This window comes from Dermacentor albipictus, chromosome 5, assembly GCF_038994185.2.
Source record: "Dermacentor albipictus isolate Rhodes 1998 colony chromosome 5, USDA_Dalb.pri_finalv2, whole genome shotgun sequence".
Classification (NCBI taxonomy): domain Eukaryota; kingdom Metazoa; phylum Arthropoda; class Arachnida; order Ixodida; family Ixodidae; genus Dermacentor; species Dermacentor albipictus.
Window position 1 is genome coordinate 126,848,706 of NC_091825.1, and position 25,953 is coordinate 126,874,658.

Sequence of the window (25,953 nt, forward strand, 5' to 3'; positions counted from 1 at the left end):
ATTTATTTATTCATTCATTCATTCATTCAAAATATCCTCTAACGCAAATGCATTCTAGAGGTAAGTGGTTACAAAGGAACGGTAATTTATACAAAGTTACACAAAGTTACACAAAGTTATATAAAAGAAACGGTAATACAAAATCTATTAAGACAGAACACAAGAAATAACAACAAAACAAAATATGGACGACGTTAATCCAGCTATACGTTCGTTTACACAGCGCGTTTGCTGACTGTATAAAATTTGACAGCAAGAAATGGATGTTTGTCACTCTAGATCACTCAGAGACAACGCAAAAGAGGTTGCTTTTCTCGTGGCTCCGCAAAGGCCACTCAACCGCTACATTTGCTATCTCGAGTTTGTCGAGAAGCTCGCCGTACTAACAACATTGAAGGCCGCGTACGAAGGCCGTGCATCGCGATAAGCTCATAGACGACATCCGACAAGACCAGTGAACGGCCCAGTTTAGAGAAAAGCGCTGCAACCGGCAGTTTTGTGCAACCGTATCCCACGAGCACGTTGCAGTGACGTCGACGAGGCGGTAGAAGCTTCTCCCTTTCCTCGAAGCGAGGAAAGTGTGCGCGGAGCGTCGACTGTCAGACGATTGCCGATGTGAGCGTGCAGTCGGCATCATCGCGAGAAGCTGCGAGGAGCTATGAGTGGCTATCTGGGCAGCTTGAGCGATCGCCAGCAAGCTGCGCTAGATCAGGTGAGTGTTTCATCGATTCTTATCATTCATTTATCTATTTGGTTTGAAAAGATATCTACGCTTGGCAGGAAAAAGAAAAGCGAGGAGAAGGCTGGCAACCGCCACTCAAAGGGGTGCAGCGCCTGCCTACTGTTTAGAAAGGAGGAGACAGAAGCATAAATTAAATTAAATTATGGGGTTTCACGTGCCAAAACCACTTTCTGATTATGAGGCACGCCGTAGTGGAGGACTCCGGAATTTTCGACCACCTGGGGTTCTTTAACGTGCACCTAAATCTAAGTACACGGGTGTTTTCGCATTTCGCCCCCATCGAAATGAGGCCGCCTTGGCCGGGATTCGATCCCGCGACCTCGTGACTCAGCAGCCCAACACCATAGCCACTGAGCAACCACGGCGGGTAGACAGAAGCATAGAAATGGAAGATAGGAAGGAGAGGAGGAAACAGGAAAGAAAGAGCAAGATGACACATCTCAAGGAATATAGCGGAACGCACGTAGTACTGATCACGCACAGTAGGGCCGGTCACCGCAAGTCACACTACTAAAGAATGTTAAAATAGTGGGGATAGTAATTTGAATGCGAAGAACGTGGAGCTTTCGGCCATCGTGTGAAAACGCCGGCTGCTCGCGTAGCAGGATTTTTCCGCACTTGTAAGCGGGGCTTTTAATAAGCCTATAACGAACGTCGAAAGAGGAAAGTCATCCTTGGGTTGGAGTGATTGTTTCCTTAGTGCGCGTTTCTTTACACTTACAGGCAACATGCAGGAACCGGGTACCTTTGTCTTGCAGAATTAATGAAAATGCACGCGTGAGAACAGAAGGGGAAAAAAAGATAATGGGAACCTCCTCCACCGCATTCATCCCGCCATTTACCTTTCTCCCTCTTGTAAATTCTGTGTCTCTCCCAAAGCAGACTTAAACCACATCATGTGGGGGTGCCCTAAGCACCCCCTTCCCCCTTTCCTCAAACAATTAATATCTAGTGAGGAGCAGTGGGAGGCTGCCTTGCGCAGCTCCAGGCCCGATCTTCAGGAGGCCATCCTGGAGTGGGCTGAGAGGATAAAGGAGGCCTACTTCAAGTAGTTCCTCCCCCCATCCTCTATTCCATTGCCCCCTTCCCTTTAAAGAGGGATAAATAAAGTTTTTCATCATCATCAATTCAACTTTTTGAATTTGACGAGTGAGCCGTTCACTTAGGGACGTCGATGCAAAAAAAAAAAATATATGAATTGTGTCGGGTGTATTCGTGCGAATTTTTAATAGCATAAAGCTAATGCCGCATGCGAAACGTGAGCAATCCCAGATGGTGGGGGATGCGTGTAAATACTGGATCAAACCGGAACGCCTGCAAGCTTACACGTGGCTGACGGTCTCGATGTTTTCCTCGCTTTGCAGCTTCGCAATGTGGTGGAGGACGTGCGGAGGGCCACGGACACGGATGCATTCCTACTTCGCTGGCTGAGAGGTAAACTGAGCTTCTGACTCGGGTCGCACGGGTCTGGACCATCGTATAAGCTGAAGAGTTGGTCAGCGCGTTTCTGGAGAAGCCGTTGACAACGATAATACTCCTCTGGTAGTACTATATACGCGAGCTCAGGAGACAGGTCACATAATGAAGCACAACCTCCCTTTTGACTAGTTGAGACATAGCGAAAGAAGAAATCGTAGCACGAAAACGCTGCATAGAGGGCACAGTCAAGACTATAGCGCTACGCTTCCAACTAATGATTTGTCTTTAAAAAACTGAAAACGCCCCATTGAAGTGGAAGTGCATCCCCAGGAAGTACATCACGAAGATAAGAAAGGGTTAAGCAGATAAGGCCATACTAATATGACAACTATTAATTGTTCATCATATGACAAATATATGTCAATATGTTGCAACTTTTTGAGAGAAGCTGCAAGAAATAAAAAAGCCACCTAGAGTAGAATCGGGGCCTGCCCCGGGATACCGTTTCGAAAATAAACGTTTGTTCCTCTTCCTGCACCGACAACTTCTTGAGCATGTTTAAAGAGCATGATGAGTCGGTGGCCCAGTTAAACGTCACGGAGCTTACCATACTGCACTAGTGAAGTTCACGACGTTTATAAGCTCCAGTAGCTGAGAAGTACGTATGTTCACTGGCCCGGCCACTTTAGTCTAAGTAAATGAAGACGTTTGCATTTCGCCGTCTAAAATTTCGCCGCGGTGTCCGGAAATTGAAACCGTCACATCGTGTTCTGGAGGTGAACGTTATGGTCACTGAGAGACTTTGGTCATTCGTCGGATGTACAGTCAAGTGTCTTCTTTCAAAGGTGACCAACACTTGGTCTGCCGTGTTGACATCAAAGAGCTCGGTTCGCATTTATGGCGGCGAGCGAAACCAACTGCATGCTGAGGAGAGACAGAGAAAAGAAACAAAGGGGAAAGACAGGGATGTTCACGATAACATAAGGTCTGGTGTAATTCAGAGAATGAACTTATGAAGGATACAAAAAAGTGTTGAAGCTACGATGTCTCCCTGCCGCTTTTGAGCGTTCATAGATATGAACGTCGCTTTATTAAATTGACTAGTCAAAAATACTTTGCGATTGAAGCCGGGCGTCGAGGGGGTGACAAAAAGAAAAATAAATGACTCTGTTGACCAGCTCCGCACATGATAGAGCTAAAAGAATAACTGTTTTGTAAACAACCCGTGACAAAATAATGCGCAATAGAAGCGCAATACTAAACCGACGTTCCAACTTCGGGTCGTTAATTGCAGCAACAACACGCCGTTTGGCTGCCTGGTTTTTTTCCGCGACAAACGGTTTGTGTTTTCTTTTTACCTACTTAGCCAGCGTCAAGGCGCGATTAAAGCAGAGACCTATTTTCCTCGTCACAACACGAACCGCCAAGACGCTAAAGCACTTAGTAGCAAGGTAAGTGGTTACGAAATCAAAAAGCATTGAGCAATCGTAAGGTGCATGTCACACAGACGTGGAGACTTCGGAGCACAAGTGTTCGATCAGGGAGTCTTCTAGCGAAGGTACTCTCGTCCCAGTTGCATGCGACGCAATCGGTTAGTCGCGTCTTTTTTCTGTCATTGTCGAAACGTAGACAGTTGAGCGAACTTCTGATTAGCAGAGGACGAAGCTTGTTCTGGTGCCATATTTGTGCTCCGTGCTCCATATCAGTCGCTTTGCCTCTTAGAAAATATGCACCGCTTTCCTTGAACGTTCGCCGACGATTTCCAGAACATATGTGCTTGAACAGGTCTGCAATATACGCGCTAGAATGCACTATGCGCCAGCAAGGATTGTACGGTGCTTCTTCGCGACACACGATTATCCTAGTGAACACATACGCGAAAAACTCTGTAAAGGGCAGTGCTGCGGTTGCTGCTCAGTCGTGTCCCGAAGATATTCTAGCCCTAGAATGTCTTCGACTTGGCGGTTCATGTTGTGACGAGGAAAATAGGTCTCTGGCTTAATCGCGCCTTGAAGCTGGCTAAGGGGATAAAAAGGAAACACAAACCGCGTGTCGCGGAAAAAACCAGGCAGCCAAACGGCGTGTTATTGCTGCAGTTAACTATCGGAAGTTAGAATGTTGGTTTAGCATTGCGCTTCGTTTGCACATTATTTTGTCACTGGTTGTTTACTAAATGGTAATCGTTGTAGCTCTATTATGTGCGGAGCTGGTCAACAGAGACATTTTTTTTCCTTATTTTTGGCACCACCTCGTCACCCGGCTCCAATCGCAAAGTATTTTTGGAGAGTCAATCTAATAAAGCGAGGTTAATGTTTCTGGGCGATCAGAAGCGGCAGGGAGACATCATAGCTTCGACGCGTTTTTCCATCTTTCATAAGTTCTTATGACATTACTGTTCTATCCTAACAACCTTTCACACCAACATAAGATGAAGCATGCGGGCGAAGCAGTGCCAGTTATCATTCCGCTGTAGGCAATGAGAAGTCCGCGTCCCGGACCAGGACGAATTTTTCTTCAACTGTGAGGCTTTTTTTTCGAGGAACCCGTATGGGTTTCCTTTGTAGCAATTTCTAGGAACGGATGGATGTCTGATTGTCCCTTTATTAAATACTTCTCTCCACCTTGCGGGTTTCCGCAGAACTAATACGTCAAACCCAGACTGTACAATAATTTGTTCTCTTTCTCTCTCGCTCACCGACTCGTAAGTTGAAAATGGGGTTTGAACTTCTGCTGGACACCGACGCACCTAGAGGAATGTAGCAGTTTGACTGCGGAGCAAAGTTACCCGGCGGGACTTGATCTCCCGGTACCATCGTGGGCGAAGCCACCGACTTGGTCTTCGGGAGCCTTCGGTTCTGGCTCCCCAAGATCTCAGTCCCTCAGGACTCAAATAAAGTGCTTGTCGTGTCACGTCATGTGTGCTTGTATATTCTTTATCTCGTGCTCTTTGTCTGTAATATGAATGACAGAGTTGCCAGAGTTGCTGGTTATACTTTCACTGCGCCATATTGTGTCAGGTGCATGCTGAAGCACATATACGAAAGTTTTCAGTTCGAGCAATATTACGTCTCACTTTCTATTCTGGTATTCGAACGAGCATCAAGTTACAAATGTATGCTCTGCTTTTAACAGCGTCGTGTAAAAATATAGTGAAGCTTAGGTGTCCCAATCAGTGGCCTCACCTCTATTACGTCAACCGCATGTGGTGGTCGGTGCGCAGCGCGGGACTTCGACGTGACCAAAGCGGAGAAAATGTACCGTCACGTGAGTACCACTAACTGCCATCTTGCCAGTATAGTACGCTGAGGGTTTCACTGATATCCCCGTCATTTTGTGGGCGGGGCCACCTGGAGCCAAAGCAAGTGTGCGGGAACGGTGAGATCTAATCGCTACACAATAACATTACGGCGACAGCCTTAAGTGGCTCATATCCCGATGGTCTGGAAAACGCGGCGCGCGGTACAGAAAGTCATGTGAGCTCGCCTTCAAAACCTTCAAAACAAGATGTACCCGGAGAGGTACGAGGAGGATTGTAACTTCTGCAAAACTCAGTTAGGAACGCTCCAACACGTCATTGGAGTATGCGATTTCATCAAGGCGATCCCCCCACCTCTTAACTGCCCCGCTACCCTACCCCATCCCTCATCCACCCTTTCCGAGCGATGGGAGACCTTGCTAACCAGCACCGCCCTGGAAGACCAGCTCGTCCTGATCTCCAGGGGCCAGGCGGCAAGGGAAGCATATGGGTCCCGTGAAGAGGGAACCACTTCCATCGACGGCGTCTAAGAAGATGTCGAGCTCGGCTCAATAAAGTTGTCCCTCTCTCTCTCTCTTTCTCGCCTTACTCCAACTCGGACTCGTGCCACTGCTCGCGCATTTGTCGTCGTCTTCTTCCGCATCTGGATCCGATGCGGCTCATCATGCCAAGAAAAGGCAAATTTAATTAAGATGGTGGTAATTTAGGCCCTTGAATCCACGACCTTCAGTGGGAGAAAATAGGTATTAAGAAGTAAGAACGCATTCGAATGATAATGCCAAGTAATTCGATTAATGTATCTTGAGTGCGCAGACATTCGCCTTCACCGTCTTTGGCGTATGATAAAGTGGCGGTAAACTTTTTTTTTAAGAAAGCTTTCTCAGTAACTCATGGTAAATTCAATCTCACGCCAAAAGTTTTATTTTTCCTTTTGCAGAGAGATATATATATATAATTTTTAATGGCGTAAAGTTGCAGAGGTTCGCCTGAGTGAAGTGCTTCTAGCGTGCCACTCAACGTCAGGGAAGGAATGAGGCGAAACAGCAGAGATAGTATGTGAAGAAGAAGGAGGGTGGTGGTATGCTGAAGACGACGATGAGGGCTGCACAGGGCCCTGTTCCTGTGTAACGCGCACGGGCACAATTCACAGCGCAGGACAATGATCCTCTCGGGTAGAGGTTGTTACTGCAGTGTAGCTAGGAGAGTTCGTTTACAGCTTGCATAATTTTTTCTGCTGTTAGCGCCACTGGCGAATTTCACTCAGACAGTAGCAATTGCAGGGCGTCGATTATCTGTGGCAGCGCGGTTTTGATCAGTGAGTTTGGTGTCCTGACGTTGCTCGCACTGGCGGAGTTACGCAAATAAAACTAGGTGTGCGGGATTATTCGGAGCTTTGGAGTAATGCATCCAATATTGGGCCCTATTCGAGTCTGTCCCCGAATCGAATAGCCACGATTCGAATATACGAATAGTTTTCTAATACTTTACGTCGTAGACCATACCCGAACAAACGTGAAATTGAAGCGAGAATGCTACGCTTTTCATCATATCCCCAGCGCACCCTACTTCAGTGAGTCAGCCAAGCCTTTCCGCCTAAACACGATCACTCGCGATAAAAAGTTATTTAGACATGCAATGGAATCGTCAAATGGTTTCCAGCCCACATGGGGGCCGACGTGCACCTCGAATTTCCCAACGCCAACGCGTTGGCGCACGGACGCGCGCGAGGACTCACGCACCGCGGCGATCGTGGCGAGCGAAGTGGCGGGGAGGGAGGGGAGCACCGAGACCCGCTGCTCACCTTCAACGAAATAACAACACACTATCAGCTCTCGAGGAGGACCTTCCCGCTTCCTCACGCTAAACTCACTAGAAAACAGTCATCGATATTCAGGATGCTTCAGACAGGGTCGTTCCCCTCGAGAGGCAGACTGAGCCGTTATTCACCAGAAGTGGAGCTGCAATGTCCGGATTGTGGCGAATCGTACTCCTCGCTAGCGCACATGCTATGGCAATGCTCCGCGTTAAGCGGCACCGTGTTCACTAAAGAAGAAGACTGGGTGGACGCCTTACGAAGCGACTACCACCAGACCCAGCTCCAGGCCGTCCAGAGGGCTCACGAAAGGGCGGAGGCTCACGAGCTTCCCGTCCCAACGTGGGTGCGGCCCGCAACCCCTGCCGACCACTAAACCAAAAGTGGGTGGGGAGGGGTTTTTCAGGACTCAATAAAGTTATTTCGTCCTCCTAGACATGGAATTCAACAGTAGGTATCGCTTATTATCTGACGTGGATGCAGCACCTGTGTCCTCTCATCTTATTAACTCAGAATACGTTTCATTGCAACATACTTTACATAATAGTGGAACCATCTGCTGCGACAATTCGAGCTAGAGCAACAGGGTTTTTCATTTTTCACTCTGCCGTTCCCGCAGAACACACAGATGTCTGGTTGTGACTGTATATCGGGCGTTTATTGATACATAAGATTACCTTTATAAAGTCACAATGCATGACCACGTATTCTTTAAAATGTCCCGTGTTTGTGAACAATCTTAGTTGTTTGTAATGCTCCCTTTGTGCTTTTAATGAAGCATGCTTTGGAATGTGCAGCCTAATGACAAACTTCCTGTTGTTGTGAATACCAGGTAGTTAAAATTGTTTAATATTAATGGAGAGAAGGCTGTACAATATTCGCAAGCTATTCGAAAAATACTCGATAATACTTGATATTCAATTTGACTTGATTCGCTTTTGCTACTGTTCAATTCGTATTCGGTTGGCTTCTGTCACTATTCGATGTTCATTTGATTCGGCTTCTCAAGATTTCCTTTAGCACGTATGTAAACTAAACAGACGAACTATGGAAGAAAGGAACACGAACCTAGTATATATTCTTTTACGTGAGACGACGTAAGGAAATTAAATAAATGGAGTGCGTGCTCAATTTGACTGTGTCAGTGGGCAAGACGTTGGATAACACCAGAGAACGTATAATCATTTTCCTACCAACAATCAAACAAATACACAGTAGATGACTAGATACATGCAGTAAGTACGAATGATTACCTACTCCTGCACTATGCTCAATCAGTGTTAGTAACCGCAGAGAAAGGAATTCGACATAGCTGCAGAGCTCGTTCTGTCGCATTAGTTTCTCGAGTATGTTGATATCCCAGTATTAAGATTACCTCACTTGCAGATGGGTGGCAGATGTTCGGACAGCCTTTTCAAGCAGGACATTCTTATTTAAGTCACTGCAGCTCAATTCATACAAAAATATGAAGAAGAAAACTGTCTGCCAACTCCATTCAGTGAGCGTACGTGCGTGCGCGCGCGCGCGCGCGCGCGCGCGCGTGTGTGTGTGTGTGTGTGTGTGTGTGTGTGTGTGTGTGTGTGTGTGTGTGTGTGTGTGTGTGTGTGTGTGTGTGTGTGTGTGTGTGTGTGTGTGTGTGTGTGTGTGTGTGTGTGTGTGTGTGTGTGTGTGTGTGTGTGTGTGTGTGTGTGTGTGTGTGTGTGTGTGTGTGTGTGTGTGTGTGTGTGTGTGTGTGTGTGTGTGTGTGTGTGTGTGTGTGTGTGTGTGTGTGTGTGTGTGTGTGTGTGTGTGTGTGTGTGTGTGTGTGTGTGTGTGTGTGTGTGTGTGTGTGTGTGTGTGTGTGTGTGTGTGTGTGTGTGTGTGTGTGTGTGTGTGTGTGTGTGTGTGTGTGTGTGTGTGTGTGTGTGTGTGTGTGTGTGTGTGTGTGTGTGTGTGTGTGTGTGTGTGTGTGTGTGTGTGTGTGTGTGTGTGTGTGTGTGTGTGTGTGTGTGTGTGTGTGTGTGTGTGTGTGTGTGTGTGTGTGTGTGTGTGTGTGTGTGTGTGTGTGTGTGTGTGTGTGTGTGTGTGTGTGTGTGTGTGTGTGTGTGTGTGTGTGTGTGTGTGTGTGTGTGTGTGTGTGTGTGTGTGTGTGTGTGTGTGTGTGTGTGTGTGTGTGTGTGTGTGTGTGTGTGTGTGTGTGTGTGTGTGTGTGTGTGTGTGTGTGTGTGTGTGTGTGTGTGTGTGTGTGTGTGTGTGTGTGTGTGTGTGTGTGTGTGTGTGTGTGTGTGTGTGTGTGTGTGTGTGTGTGTGTGTGTGTGTGTGTGTGTGTGTGTGTGTGTGTGTGTGTGTGTGTGTGTGTGTGTGTGTGTGTGTGTGTGTGTGTGTGTGTGTGTGTGTGTGTGTGTGTGTGTGTGTGTGTGTGTGTGTGTGTGTGTGTGTGTGTGTGTGTGTGTGTGTGTGTGTGTGTGTGTGTGTGTGTGTGTGTGTGTGTGTGTGTGTGTGTGTGTGTGTGTGTGTGTGTGTGTGTGTGTGTGTGTGTGTGTGTGTGTGTGTGTGTGTGTGTGTGTGTGTGTGTGGGGGGGGGGGGGGGGGGGTGAACCGGTAGTTGTTTCTTCTTGTCACGTAAAGGACGTGATAGAGAGATGCTTAATGACACGGCGAATTATTGAAAAGATCGTTAAGAGCAGCATATAATTTGAAACAATGTGATATATGCGTTTAATGTACTTTGCGTAATAATTATCTGACGCTACGCATAACACTATAATTTGAATTTACCACCTTCAGCTAACCCCTGCGCGCGGCCTGTGGCAGCGGAAATCATTTTACACTGCGGCTTAGAAACTAGTACTTGTTCGGAACCATGGCACAAGTACGCCATAAGGTTGGCTTAAAAGATAACTATATAATCACATAGGCCCATGTTCACAAATGAAGTCCTTACGCTAGAATTGCCCTTAAGACTAGTCGGCCAGTCATGATCCGATGGAAAGCAGCAATTGCCAACGAAAAAAACTTCGTGCATTGGCTCCCGGTTCATGTTGCGATGTTTCACACAGAGTAAGTATTAGCTACCAATTATGTCCTATTAAAAGTGAATGAACAATGCACGAGCATTCTCAACGATCTTGAATATCTTGTTGTTCCAACTGCAGCACCTCGAATGGAGGAAAGAGAACGGACTGGACGACATTCTGCGCAGTTATGAAATGCCTGAGGTAAGCACGTTCCATTGGCCATAAATTATACGAAGATGTACTTTGCCCATGTTGTAAAATGAATGCATGCATCTAATAAAAGAAAGCTTTCGGTTCCTTCAGCTGTCGTCCGATACTTCTTGCTGCATATTAAATAAGAAGGAGGTAAACATTGACGAAACCAACTGAACAAATGCGATGACGCGATGTCACCAGAAGTTTGAAGTTGTGTTTTCATACCTTTTAACTTAGATCGAGTGGCGCTGCCGTAGCACCATGCACGATCAAGAACACGTCGAGTTTTCTATTCTGAATATTATATGTAGGACGTGTGATTGGTCAGTTAAAGAGCACGTGACGGGTCAACGCGACGGGAATAATATCGTGCACACACGCATACATTCAACACGTAGATTTACGCTTATAATATAACCAAGCACATTATTCTAATTTGTGGCTTCATAATACCCACATGCCACTTCAGTCACTACTTTAGGCTTGTCTTATGCATCTTTATTTTTAATCAAATTGATGTTTCTGTGTGGTGTTCCATGCGCTTCACCCTGCCAACATTTAGCCACCATCAGGTAACGATTGTCGTGTCTTCCATCACACAGCTTGTGAAGGAGAACTTTCCTGGCGCATTTCTGCACCCAGGAAAAGACGGTCGGCCTGTGTGGATATGTCCAATGGGCCTCGACATTCACGGTAAGCACTCTCTGCTTGCTGCCCATGTGCAGAAAGTAGAAGCAGCTGCTAAACGGCGTATAGCCTTATTATGTCCGAAATGCATGATCCGTGCGAGTCTTGATATTTGCTTTCCCGCAAATGCTCATTTGTTCCAGCTGAAGGTTTCTTTGCTTCTTCCTGCGACTTTCGCGTTGGCGGCGGCAACGGGGATAGCAGCAGCTGCTGCTGTTGTGGACATTACTTGAGATTACTAAGGTGACATTACTTCGAATAGGACCCACCTATTTGGCATAAGCCGCCTTTATTCGCACCATATCCGTGCTTGTTAGCGCTATGCCCGGTGCTGGCCAATCGTTCGAGACTATAGCCAATAAGGATGACGATGGGGCAATGACGAGGATGTGATGCAGTCTGCTATGAGCAGGTAACAGATGAACAGGTAAAGAACACACACTGATAAAACAATGCACGCACATAGCTGTCAGTCAAAAGTAAGATTTAACACAGAATACAAGAGTACCACACGTAACATACAAAAGCTCACAAATACAAATAATGGATACAATTGTCGTTCCATTGTGTGCTATTCGGTGCGGCATCTAGTACTCGTTAAGGGTACCTGTTTCTTCGAAAAAATGTTTGAGTGCGTTCACTGCTTTCGCTATTTTCGATGGCGAATGGCCCACCAATCTTGCAAGTCAGAAGGGTCGACGAGCATCATGGGGGGTGCAATTCTTGCTCATTTTTTCGTAGTGGTTCCAGTGTTGTCATGTCATAGTCACCATTTCATTCTTGTCATTGCGTCCTCGTCATCATGTCATTTTCGTGCCATCGAGAACGTTCCGTCGTCGTCAGTCCTTCGTCATGTGTGACATGCGCATGATCGAGCGCCACGTGTCTATGTCGAGCGAGGTGGTTCCCAGCGAAAATGTTTACAACTGGGTCGCGTATTCTCTACTTGCAAATGATGGTTAGGCAGGATGAGCGTTCTTCACAAACAGCAATGGAAGATTCGCTTAAAGAGAGGTTATTACACACAATACAGATGTTATTGTTTTGCAATTTTATGTTCATTGGTTTACGTGTTCATCTTCCACAGCGTTTCTGCAGTTGTTGACGCCCGGCGTTGTGAGGCGTCACATCGTCTACCTCATGGAGGAATCGGAATTTATAAAGCGGGATTACTCAAGCAAGGTGATTAAGATTTCGGTCAATTCATTTATTATTCACCGCGCAAAAGAAAAAAAACCCAGCCGATCGTTGTGACAACGCAATCTGGATACTGACGAAGCATGAAAGAGAAAAAAGATCTAATATAATCTTTACATTATTCCCGCGCGTAAATGAACTCGGGTATTGACCCTACAAGCATCCTGAAGGTATTCTAACACAGTATGAAAAATTAAGTTCTGGGGTTTTACGTGCCAAACTCCTGTCCTCATCGTGAGGCATGCCGTAGTAGAGGACGCCGGATACACTTCGACCATCTGTGGTTCTTTAACGTGTACCCAATGCACTGCACATACACTCCGTTCCATACGTAGCGGTCAACGCTGTGGAGGCTAGAGAGACTTCTTGCAGTGGCTTCGTTCACATTTGGATATAGTTGGATGTTTTTTTTACCCCAGTTGTGCCCAACTATTTTTTATATAAGCTCAATATATATTGAATAAAACAAGTTTTCATCCTTAGAAACAAACACAATATGTTAATGTGTTGTTTTAGATCACTTTTATTCTTGTCATTCTTCTCGGATTTCTTTTATTTGCAACCCCTTGTGAGGAGCTTCACGTGCATGCTCGCGCGAGTGAACACTGTTGGCGCGTAGCGAAGCATGGATAGAACGCGCGGAGTGATACATTTTCTTGACCGAACTTCTTGCGTAGCTTCCACAGCGTTGACTGCTATGTGTGGAACGGAGTATAGCCGCCATTGAAATGCGTATTCCGGGACCTACAACTACAGCATTCAACTGGTGGTTCAAGAAGTGCGAAAGAAAGTAATCCTGCTCGAGCACATGATAAAACGGCATAGAGAAATGGATTCACGAAGTAGTTGCCCTTGTGATGGCTCAATGGCTACATGGCATCCTGCTGCTGATGACGAGGTCTCGGGCTCGATTACCGTCGCGGCATATAAATTTCGATTGGGAGAAATACAAAAAAAAATAATGTTCGTGTACTTAGATTTAGGAACATCATAAAAAAAACTCAGGTGATAAAAATTATTCTAAACCTTCCACGGCGACGTTCTCTCCTGAGGACGCTAAAGCCCATGAATCAAATCACTCTCGGTGCAGTTTTCAAGACGAAATTTCTTGTGATCACATGGAAATCCAGTAGGCTTTGCTGCCTTCTTCATATCTTTCTTTTTTTTTAGGGGAGAGGGGCTTCAGTCAGCTGTTCAGCACCCATTCAATGAACAAGCGCCATAAACTGAAGAACAAGGCCCAACGTACATCTTTAGAGCGGAATTCCACCCATCATGCAGCAACTCAATTTCGCAGAAGATCCGCAGGGATGCAATGTCTTCTACGCTTTTTGATGCTCTCATACAGGGTTTATGGAATGCTTTCTGCAGTGTTCTGGGTAACCAAGACTTCTATTTCATGAAACCTTGTCCACCACGTGTGTCGTGGCCAAACGCACCTGGCTGGTAGAACACTGGAAGTTCTTCCCAGTCAACATTTTTGTTCACTTCAGGCGCTCCGCGTTCATCGCCTCCTGTGGGTGGCATATTTAGTCCAACTTCTGCACCTCACTGCGGGTGCATCTTGATTTCATTAGGGAAACCAGAACGAATTTTTCAACTTGAATGTTCGCGTTTCGAGGAAGGCAGGTGGGTTTTGCTTTTTTCTAACGTTAATGCACCTACGATAAACTATACGATGAATTTCCCTGTCCTACTGGCATTATAGCGTTGAATAACACGACGACATACCGACTTATAACGCTGCAAAGCTGAAAATATGTTTTCATGTCTCCTCCACTCCTTTTTTTTTTCTCTCTCTCTCTTCAAGACTGGCAAAGAAATACATAGTCACTACTTTGTGGCTGACATGGACAAGTTAAGTTTGCGACAAGTATACTCTTGGCAAGGTAAGGATACCCTAATAAACATTCGAGTAAGTTGTTGAGGGATTCTGACTAAATGTAGGCAGCAAGAAAACCTTAAACTAGGATGAGATGGCCAAGAACGCTGGCTTGCAACGGCAGCAGTTCGTAAGCTCATTATATCTCGGCGCAGTCATCAAATCGAAACACGCTACAACTAGCGGTTATCGAAATGGATCTCCAACTCACAAAAAGTAAACAAAAGCCTGAATGGCAGCTCTTGTATGTTCATGTGTCTTCGGAGATTGGTGAAATTGAGCTGTTTTTCGGGCGCTGCATTGGACGAAACTTACAAAGAGCTTAGAAATTAATTCCTTGTTTAAGTATGCGTGGCAGGGCGTACTTTGGAAATATCTAACCATTGGTTCATCGTAAGAGTACGTGTGAGCTTTTAACAAGTGAAACAGCTTTCATTCAATAAATTTTCATTGCACGCTCAGTGGCCCATAAATTTGTGATAACAAACGATATTAGTCTTTTTCTTTTTTCGCTCTCTGTTCGGCTTCCTACGTTCGAGGTTTGTTTTGCTGCCTACAGCTGTTTACTAGCCAACACACATTGTGAATTATTTTGTCATTTTTTTTCTCCTGTATTTTTCGGCTGACTTCGAAGTTTTATTTTTTTCGGTAAGGTTTCGAGACAGCCAACTCTTAAGCAGCCAAATGTTTATATGTCGTCTCTGCCAATAAGCAGCGACAACAACCGCGGCGTTAGCGTGTATTTCTCTGTGAGCCTGCTCCTGTTGCAGCTGATCCCACCTCGCGAGATCAGTGTGCTTGTGTTGATCGATGCGGTGCCTTTCTTTGCGTGTCCATGCAGTCTTAAAAGCTGCAGGCTACACTCTACACCTAATGGAAGACCTGTACACCGAGTGCGTCGAAAAGTTCATCGTCATCAACAGTAAGTTTCCCACTATGGGCTTAACACATCCTCAATTTTTATTTTTGTCTGCCCTCTTAGAAACAGCCGGTCGTAGACCAGCTATTTCCAGCGCTTTTCATGCACACGGAATCACAGAATAGTCCTAGGCGCCTCCGCAGAACAAAAAACAAAGAGAGAGAGAGAGAGGGAAATATTATGGGGTTTTACATGCCAAAACCACTTTCTGATTATGAGGCAGGCCGTGGGGGACTCCGGAAACTTCGACCACCTGGGGCTCTTTAACGTGCACCTAAATCTAAGTACACCGGTGTTTACGCATGGAGAGACAGGATATAAATGGGAAAGGGGAAGAGGTACATGCGCGGTTAGCTCTTACCACGCTATTGACTACAAAGCAATATAAAAGTAAGCTGTGCAAACAAAGCTCGCATTCTTAGGGCTTTCCAAAATTTAGCTTATTTGTACGAAGTCACAACGCACGATACATATTATGTAGCCCTCCGTGAGCGTCGCGAGACGGTCACAGAAGGCCACTCAGCGGGTGCTACGACGTTTTCATTTATCACTTCAGCGTCACCAACACAGACAGCTACGGGCACGAGGAAAGTGAGCCACCATTCAGAACGATAGAAGCTCAGAGGTTATCACTCGTCTGAGCGTTGTGCATCGAGCTATGCCGAGCTCAAGCTTACAAATTTTCAGGCTTCTGGATCTCATGCCCACGCAGTCACAAGTGGAGCATGCGTACTTCTGCATTTGAATATCTCGGACACTCTTCTATCGCGATAATTGATCGGAGGTGTCGTCACGGCGAATGGTCATCGGGTTCTACTCATTCGGTTTCCACAACCCGTTGCCTTGTGTGTTGTGATCTAGTGTCAACTCTGGAAAGCTTTTGGGGCAACGTGCATATAGCCGTCGGCACTAGAACTCGTTTCCCTCAGGATGTCTAGCACCAGTTTCAGAATTAGGCAACTGATTTGTTTTGATCCCTTTTGTATCACCAACTTCCTATTGCGGGCAATGCTCAATGACTTGCAGAAATTAGGCTAGCTTGCCGCAAGCCGCCGCGCATTCGCAATTACCTTTACTGGCGACGCTGAGCAGAACTCTCCCGAATTGCCTGCACCGAGGATTCTGCAAGGAATGACGAGTGCAGGGAGTTATGCAGCCTAGAAGCAGCTATTTCAATATTCAGCGGATAGATTACTGCTTGCAAGAGAGTTAAATTAATGTAATCCCGTCGATCCGTTTTAGTCAAATTCAAGCTGTGTTTCCCGTGCTTTTCTCGTCGTGTCATAGGGTCGTCTCATATAGTGTGTAAAGCTTTGCGCAAAACGGCTTTGTCACTGACCGACAGACTTTCTGACTATTGCAGCTCCAAGCTTTTTTCCTATTGTATGGAAATTTTTGCGAACGCTAATGACCCAGAGAACAGCCGACAAATTTGAAGTCTACGGAAAAGGTAAGTACTCTTAGAGCACGCTCTGTGCAGACCTTGATACCCCATAATGTCCTTACTATACCGGACGTGTCACCGTAAACTTCGATGCTTCAAAACAGTGCAGTGGAAATAAAAAAGGGCATATTATCGGCGATACATTTTTTTTTTATTCTGGTGTAAACTGTAAGTTGAGGGACAATCTTTATTTAGACCTTCAGTTACCTGCGCCTACCTAATTACCATTCAATTATTAACAGCAAAGGGCATGTAGTGAACGTGAAATTATCATTATTAAACAACCGAAATTACTGTATGAAACGTCTTGTCCAGCAGTGTACAGATTCGATCAATGTTGTTTTGTAAAGCACGTCAAAACGAAAACACCTATCAAGCGTAAGCAGCTTTCGAAAAACAAACACGTGCAGTCTTACACGTCTGTGGAACGATGCACGTACGGTCGACCCCAATATTTTACGGACCGCAGTATCTGAGAAAAAGCTGAATATTTTCGCAGCCTCCCAACGCAGCCTGGCATTTGTGAGATATAAGGTTTTACTAGCTACTCTTACAGACTGCTTTCTTTCTTTCTTTCTCTTATTTTTCTTTTTTCTTCTTATCTTTTCTCCTATTTCTCTTTCTGTTCTTTCTTTTTTCTTTCTCTTAGAAAAAGAAATGGCCATGGGCAGGACATGTAATGAGGAGGGAAGATAACCGATGGTCATTAAGGGTTACGGACTGGATTCCAAGGGACAGGAAGCGAAGCAGGAGGCGGCAGAAAGTTAGGTGGGCGGATGAGATTAAGAAGTTTGCAGGGACGACATGGCCACAATTAGTACATGACCGGGGTAGTTGGAGAAGTATGGGAGAGGCCTTTGCCCTGCAGTGAGCGTAACCAGGATGATGATGATGATGATGACGATTATTATTATTATTATTATTATTATTATTATTATTATTATTATTATTATTATTATTATTATTATTATTATTATTATTATTATTATTATGCTGATGATGATTATGCTGATGATGATGATACAGGCTGTTTGATAATTCAACGTCTTCCGAGATCCCGTGTCCTGTAAGCTTTTGTGCCTAACTGGACTTGCGTGTGTTGTGCCGAAACCAGACGACGCGTATGCCGGAGCAGGCTGCTCGTCTGCTCTACACAGCATAAAATGTGTGTGCACCTTGTTAAGTTGCGCACATCGCTTTATCCTTCACAGAAGACGATTGGAAGGAGCGTCTCCTGGACATCGTGGACGCGGCGATTCTACCCGCCCACTGGGGCGGGAACATGGTGGGGCCCGATGGAGACCCGATGTGCAGGCACAAGGTTCGTCATTTTGTTCTGTAGTTTGACTGAGTGGAACGGGCAGCAGCACCGCGGGCCCGATTGGTAGCGACGAGGTCGCCTCTGTAAATCCGCGAAATTTCTACGAGCTTTTTCGGGCGAGCTCCCTTGGGCGGCTGCACGAAGCACGGTGGCGAAACACGATGCAGTACCCTTTAGCACTTAAGCTGTAAATGGAACTCGTGGCGTCTAGCAAAGCCGTCATCAGGAATTTGCGCCACTTGTTCTTTGTCTTCTAATGTCAAGCAATAAATTACGAATAATTTCTGGAATTTTATGTGTCAACATCAACGATCTGATAATGAGACACGCTGTAGTGGTAGTCTCTAGACTGGTGTTTCTATAACGTGCCCTTGAATCTAACTACACGAGCGTTTTTTTTTATTTCGCCTTCAATCTAAATTCGTCCTCCACGGCGAGAATCGAACCTGCGACCTCGAGCTGAGCAGCACTACGCCGTAGCCACCGGGCTAGCACGACAAGCAAAGCGAAGCTTTCTTTGCCTCATGCACTTTGCGTTAGGTAGGCGTGTATAGGTAGGTAGTGAGGTAGGTTACTGTCGGCGTCTCGTTTCGAGCTTCTTCAATAAAAGAACATTGCGTATGACAACGTGGGATTGAACAAGGCTCTCCCAGAAGGAAACCGCGATGCTCTATTCATTAGAACTCGGACGCATGCACGTGCTTACGCAGTTGGCAAGGATGGCAGTGTTATCTGTTGGGGAGTGCGGTCGTGCTGTGTTTTCGACACCTCCAAGTAGTAAAAGCACAACCTCCGAGATTTAGCGGCCGCCTCCTATACGTCCCCATTTATTCCAACCGGCCAGTGACGCGCTACGCGAATAGCCAAGAATAGCCAGCGCCAGTACAAGCGTGTACTGTAGTTCAATAAGGACAATTACCACCGAAAATATTTACGACAGAAAAAGTGTCTGTTTCTCCCTGTAATGGCGGCAATCCCGATTTTCACCCCCAAACCTCGAAAAAAGAACGTGCGGCCATTACACGAGTATGTGCGGTATATAATAAATCACGAGGAAATGCAGCCAGATCAAATGAACCTGTTGCAAGGAATGCCCAGTACTCGACAGCTACGGAAATGTTGGCTCGTGCGCAGGTGAACTACGGAGGCCGGTTCGAGGAAGGCGCAAAGACTGCACTGTACGACTCCGTGTTCGATGAAGAGGACGCACAGCGGCAGACAATCGGCCGCCGGGATCGCTGGGAGCTGCCGGTGGACGTGGCCGAGGCGGGCGCGCGGCTCCACTGGCGTTTTCAGACGGCCGCCGGCGACCTGGCCTTCGGTCTGCACAATCACTGCGGACAGTCCCTGGTACCCCTGCAACGCCTTGGAGCATGCAGCCTCGTACCACAGGAAGGAACCTGGCATTGCGACACTCCCGGAACGTGTACGAAACAAAAAATACATAGTGTCGTCCAAACAAAAGCCTCATCAGTGTTATCAGAAGCAGACAACTCTGTTTTGAATGACGTTTAATTCATGTTCCAGAGTACTAACAAAGCGCAGTTGCTTTACGTTCAACATGGCGTACAGCGCAGATGACGGTTCGAGAAACAATAACATACAACAATAACAACAACAATGACATTATATCTTGTCCCGTCCCCTGTACCGTTCATCCTGCTAAACTTATGATAGTCCTGCATGTGATGTGTGCGCATGCGAGGAGAACATTGACCACATATTGTGCCATTGTCCTCAATTCCAAGCCCAAAGACAGTATTTTTCCGACACATTGAGGAAACTAAACGATCGTCCTCTGAGTGTACAGACAATATTAGAGCACCGTCCCGACCGATCATCGGCTCAGAAGGCAGTGAAGGCACTTTTGTGTTTTCTCAGAACTTCTGGTTTGCTCGAGCGACTTTAACTGAAGTGCTGTCCGTACGCGTACCTACACCTTCTCTCTCCCTTCTTTCTCTTCCCCTTCTCCCTTCCCCCAGTGTAGGGTAGCCAACCAGACTATTGACTGGTTAACATCCCTGCCTTCCTGTATTCCTTTCTCTCTCTCTCTCTCTGCTAAACTTAAGTCATGTATTCAGAATTCAATCGGAAAAAAAAACGCACAGCAGCGATAATCAAGTGTCAAGTAACGTGTTAATTGCTTGTGTAAAATACATGTATTTACTTTTGATTCAACAGGGTTCTCATTTCTGTCGTTAGAAGTAAACTTCATAATGCCGGTAGCGGTTATCGATACAGCTTGAAGCCTTGATCTTTCATTAATAGTCCCAGTATTGTTTTAGCTTTCTCCAGCGCCTATGTTACGCTGACATTTTTTTTTCTGTCCCTTAACAGATGTGCTCGAGTTTGACAACACCTACAGCTGGCTGAACGACAAGACGCTGGCGTACATTGTGAACGTGGACTGCACAGAGAAGTTTCCTTAGCTACCAATAAACCACGGAAGAACGATTTGCGACTTCCTATAAGTGAAGGGTATCGTGGTCATTCCTTGTGATCCCTTGGCTGGCCCGGTGATACCTAAAGTCGTCATTGTCGTATAACAAGCCACATAAGCTTTGCCGAAAATACACCGGTTCTTTAAACGGACATTGGAAAGGAACATTAAACAGGCACTAAAAATGAAAAAGAAAACATATTTCTGCGGTAAAAAAGAAAATAAAAAATGGCTGTGGCTTAGCTAAGGTTAAGCCCAGGATGCGAAGCATACTAGCCTTTATTTTAGTTGTTGAACCACTGTTTAGCCTGGTGAACTGCTGTTGCTTGGCTATATTTGGTTCGGCTAGACGAAGAAACAACTCATGCGCTACTCTGCTTCGCCTTCAAGAGTGGAACGCGACAGCATTCCCGTCGACCTGCCAAGGGGTGTAAGACAATCGGCTACGGCGCAGCGACTGCGCGACCCGCATTGGACGCGGTGAGCGCAGAGCAACGCAGCGTTGGGCACGGCAACGAAATGTGCGCCTGAGCAAGCGACGCACGCCTGAGCCTTAGAAACAGCTCGTTTCTAAGGCAACACCGCATTCACTAGAGGCGCTTTTGTACCGCTTTGAAGCATCGTGCTCGTGGCTCAGTGGTAGCGTCTCCGTCTCACACTCCGGAGACCCTGGTTCGATTCCCACCCAGCCCATCTTGCAAGAGTTGAGCCAAAGCCACCTAGAAACAAGCGCAGCTGCTTATATACCGCCGCGACGCCGGGAGCGACGGCGCGAGTTGGAGCATCGTTTCTCCACTGTCGTGACGTCACGGTGTCACGTGGTATGGCATGGGGTCAAAGGTCATCGAAGGCGACACCGCCGCGCCTGAGGAGCTGGGTTGAGCTCTCGTAATATGCTTCGCATAAAATCCATTGTTACCCTGAGAAGACTCTTGGTACGACAGAAAAGGCGCAATAACGAAAGACACCGGTTGCGAAGCCGCCATGAACTTCTAGGAACAGCTCGCTGTGACATCCTGAGGAATTTTTGAGGGCGTTTGCTCGCCCCTAATAAACTTTTTGTGGGTAAAGGTTCACTACAGTGTATTCAAAAACAGCCAAGGACAGAACTTGGCACGTTCCCAGAGGGAGAGAGAAACGAAGAGGGAAAGATGGGGAGGTTAACCAAAGAAGTGCCCGGTTGGTCACCCTACACTTGCGAGGGGAAAAGGGAAGAATGGATAAGGAGAGAAAATAAAAATAATAGCCATTCACAGCCAGTCGTAGAGGAATCTCCACTGTCACAAGCGTTCATACAATGCAGTGCCCTTCAAGAGACGCAGAAGGGCTCTTGTGGCATTTTGCATGCAAGAACACTTAGGCCGTGGTCCAAGGGTTTTATGCGTAGCATATTACAATCGCTCAGTTCAGCCCTTGGGCGCGGCCGGGCAGCCACCATTGACCTTTTTTCTTCTAAGAGCGCTCTATTGTCTAGCAGGTTAAGTTTCGCTTGTAAATTGCGTCGCTGAGTCTCGAAGGATGGGCAGTGACACAAACGGCGCTCTAGAGTCTCCCGCACCAATTGCAGGAATGAATAGGAATTGGTAAACGCAACGCCCAACCACATGCGACACAGTAAAGTTGTTTCACGACGTGAGAGTCCAGGTGGCAGGTAAAGTCGCACGTTAAGGTCGAGAGAATGCAAGCGTGAGTTTGTGAAACCCGGTGATATTCCATCAGAGAAGTGCGATGACACGAGCAAGTGAGTGAAGTTGTCGCGCAGCATTGGTTCTTGAAGGAACGCGCTGATGTTTTTGGACCGAACGCGCAGCTTCATCTACGCTGTTGTTGCCGACAGTGCCGCAATGGCTTGGCAACCATTGAAATACAATGTCGTCACCTTTCTCGAGCGCGTGATGATGAGCGTGTTTTATTTCGTACTAGCTGCTCGTGTAACCTATGAAGTAGAGCAAACTGCAGAGTTTGTAGAGCTGCTTTGGAATCGCAGAAAATGGCCCATTTGATGGCTGCTAGAGCACGTACTTGAGTGCACCTTGAAGAGTCGCAAGTCCTGCTGCTATCGACGTGGTATCGTGCGAATATTTAATTTGCAAAGAGTTCAGTAGTTGTTTCGATGGAACAACTACTGCTCCGGTAGAGCTGTTGTTATTGATGGAACCATCCGTGTTAATGTGTATGCGGTCAAAGTAAGACTCGCTGAAGAGAAGCAGAGACGACTGATTCAGGGCTAGCGGTGACAAGTCTGCCTTCTTAGCAATCCCAGGAATTGATTGGCGCACGTGAAGTTGCCGGAGACACCCCAATTCCGATGTTGGGCGTTTCACCCAACATTGGAATTTCTTGGCTTCATTTCAACATTTCTTGGCTTCATTATCTGTTGTTGGCCTGATATGGTCGTGACTAACGAAAATCGGGCCCATTCGGTTCCTTTCTTCTCATTTATTGCTATTAACTATTGGCACTCCTGCAGCACGTAAGCACCGCGAGTAAAGTTTCCTTAGCAACTGAATCAAACGCAGCTCAGAAATCGATTCTGATGGCTCTTACCGGCCTAATTATATACGTAGCAGCAAGCTTCTACTTCATCCTGAAGATTTTTGTGAACACGCTAATGTTCGAGAGAACAGCCGGCGAGTATGAAGACCGTGGAAACGTAAGTGTGCAACCGAATGTCGGTAGTCGAGGCCGGCTGCGGCACAATTCATCCCTATAGGAATAATTCCTACAGAAAAAAAAAATATTACTTTCATCGTATTGTATTATCAAACAATGGACCTGATACGCTGATGAAACCGATACCCTGCAATGATTTATTGTATTATGAAATAGACCTGATGCAATGATAAAACCGATAGCCGGTATTGGTCCACGAAACAATAGGCCTGATAGACTGATGGCATGTACTGGTCTATTAGCTTATAAGCGTATTCGTTCAGATTGGAGCCCTGTGTACCACAAGGGTTCTTTATGCAAAGCAGCATGAATGGCCGACTTTGAAGCGAAGGTTTCTAGGCAAACTATCCCAGACTTTGTTGACCGTGGTGGGTGCTGCTGTCTTGCCAAATCGATGACACACATACGGGCACTGGTATAACAAATGGTGGCCTATATACAGCCTCATCTGCACTATACCCCTACAGAGGAGCTGGGGGCCTACTCTGTTCTCTACGAAGTTACGCAGTGAAACAACAAGCAGAACCTTTTATTCTCAGTGGAAGAACTGTGCGGCTACGAAAGCATATTTCCAAGCCTTCAGTGCCTTCATTCTCGATGTTTGGCGCGTCTGTTATGTCGGTTTGCTGCCGAGCTATGTACTCACCGGTAAACGTTTATAACAACGTCATGAGTGACTAAGTGGCACGGGTGCGATACTGCTTAGTCACTCCTCCCTGACGCCTCGCCTTGCATGCATACACCTGCAGGCGTACGTGTGAAAAATATATGTAAAGATAAAAATTCATCAACCCTTCCACTCTGTGAAGAAGGAAGAGCAACGAAGCTGTGGCGTGTTTTACCTCAATCGACGCATCTATGTATATTATTATTATTTTTTTCATTGAAGTACACAGGCAACGAATACATTTTTTGACTGTGTAGTCAGTTATTCTTTTATGAAGTTGTGACTTGTGCAAATACCACCGCATGGCAGACTGGAATTCTACAATATGTACAACTTCACTGTGAAATAATTATGACAAGTAAATGAAACTCGGCGTAATGATAGAGTCGGCTTAGTGGCTAATTTTAGCACCCTTTGTTTTGGAATAGTTTCGATAAAACGAGAGTACAATACGTTTAAGTAACCATACTCCCTCCGTGGACGGTCATCTATTGACAGCAGATGGGAATTATGTAACGTTTACAACTTGACCGTGAACTACCTAATTGTGACTCGTAAATAAACAGCGTAATGACAGAGTCGTCTTAGCGGCCAACTTCAGCATGATTTTTTTTCCAATACACCTTCATTAGATTGGGAGCTGCAGAGAATTCGCGAGGAACAGGAGATGAAAATCTTTTTCACGTCGACGCGATGCGCAGACCAGCGGACAGCGACCATCGCCGGAGGGCAGCTAGATACAGCTTCGCGGTAAAGAGATAAAGATAGCTGATCCGTGCCGGATGGCGCATCATGACTGGCGTTTTTGTCGAAGTAGCGCAGCCTTACCAGCGTCTCGTTTGCCGACAGCGTTGGAAACAATGCGCGATGCCCCAACGAAAGATCGTGGTGTGATGATTGCGCTGTGATAACCGCAGCTGACTTGCGAATTCCTTTCCAACTTCAGTCGAACGCTTCCTGAGAAGCGGCGCGTAATATAACGCTGGTGCGCCAGTGTAAAGACGCGGGTCGAATATCTGGCCGTGCTTTTGCCCGTTATTGTGAGCAGTTGTGAAGCACTATACGCAGGATGCACGAGCACGCCGTAATATTAACGCCGACACAAAACGCGTGCAACGATGCATCATGCAAATCACCACCGCACAGGCACATCAACCACATGTATCGGCTCTGTGAGCGGCTAGACGAAGTGACAAGCAAGCACCGGCCGATGCTTCGGTGACAAATTTTAATTTCCCAGGGGTGATAGAGCAAGCTACGCCATTCAGTTGCACGCCCAGAAAGAATGGAGATGGCTGAGCGTCACAAAAGCACTCGCACGAGGTCTGGAATATTAAGCCATGGCAAGAAAGCGTGCCATATATAGAAAGGCCGGCGCACGGACAGGCAGTGGACGAGTGATTCGTAGATGAAAAGCTTTCTGACGCTACAAAGAATTCAAGTTCATTCGAACTTACCGTGCAATCCTTTGTCAGGAGCCGGAGAATCCACAACGCTGCACGGTTAAACCTTGCGGCAGCCAAAAGCGCGGGAAATGATGAAACCCGGGACGAAGCCGCCGCTGCTAGCACATCCGAAAACGCCACAGAAACTAGTCCTGCGTGCGCCTGGCCGTGTTCTTTCGCGCAGTGGCGTCGTCGCGCAAGTTCCGAGCAAAAAGTTAGTTCGATTGAAGTTTTAATGCTGCATTAGTGAAACGGATATAGGGTGGACTTCCTGCCAATCACAGACAATAACGGCACTCGACACATAAGTCACACTAAACATAACTACTTATGATACCCCAAAATAAGATTCCATTGTGAAACGGGTTCGGAAGCGTTGAAGTCCGCTGCAGGACACGGCAGGTACGATGTTCGTGCGGCTGCGGTCCCGTAGGATGTTCTTGTAACTTTACAGGTTTTTTTAACAATGAACGCCCATTAATAGATAGCCTGAACATATCTGATTATGCAGTCAAGGCCAGGTTAGCGTCGAGATGTCCCGTAACTTTAAGGCGCATTGTTCTGTTAAAATAGTGCCTCTTTTCAACGGGACAAGTCTTTTGCGTGCCATTCACAAACACATTCAATGTATCGATCCGCAGGCCCCCCGTGGCATCACGAGGCTAAAGCGTACCACCCCTTCGCAGTCCTTTTCTTCACGACTACATTCGCGATCCACCATTGCAGTGCAGCGCTGCGTTTCGTCTCCTGTATCCACATGTCCCTGTTCCTTCGTGCGCTATACCTATAAACTAATAACAAACTCAGACCACCTCGTTAACCACTGAACTCCTTATATTCCCTCTCTCTCTTTCGCA

The 25,953-nt window shown here is 46.5% G+C and overlaps 1 protein-coding gene across 1 annotated transcript; it reads left to right on the forward strand.

Annotated features, from left to right (window-relative positions):
- The first annotated feature begins 479 nt into the window (after positions 1 to 479).
- Positions 480 to 20,556, forward strand: LOC135913938 (SEC14-like protein 2). The gene is made up of 12 exons (XM_065446635.2): positions 480 to 712; positions 2,107 to 2,176; positions 5,382 to 5,425; positions 10,365 to 10,427; positions 11,024 to 11,114; positions 12,196 to 12,290; positions 14,116 to 14,194; positions 15,029 to 15,109; positions 16,470 to 16,556; positions 17,762 to 17,871; positions 19,006 to 19,297; positions 20,209 to 20,556. Exons 1-12 carry the CDS (start codon positions 659 to 661, stop codon positions 20,298 to 20,300), a joined length of 1,158 nt encoding a protein of 385 aa, XP_065302707.1. The 5' UTR covers positions 480 to 658; the 3' UTR covers positions 20,301 to 20,556.
- Positions 20,557 to 25,953: the final 5,397 nt, after the last annotated feature.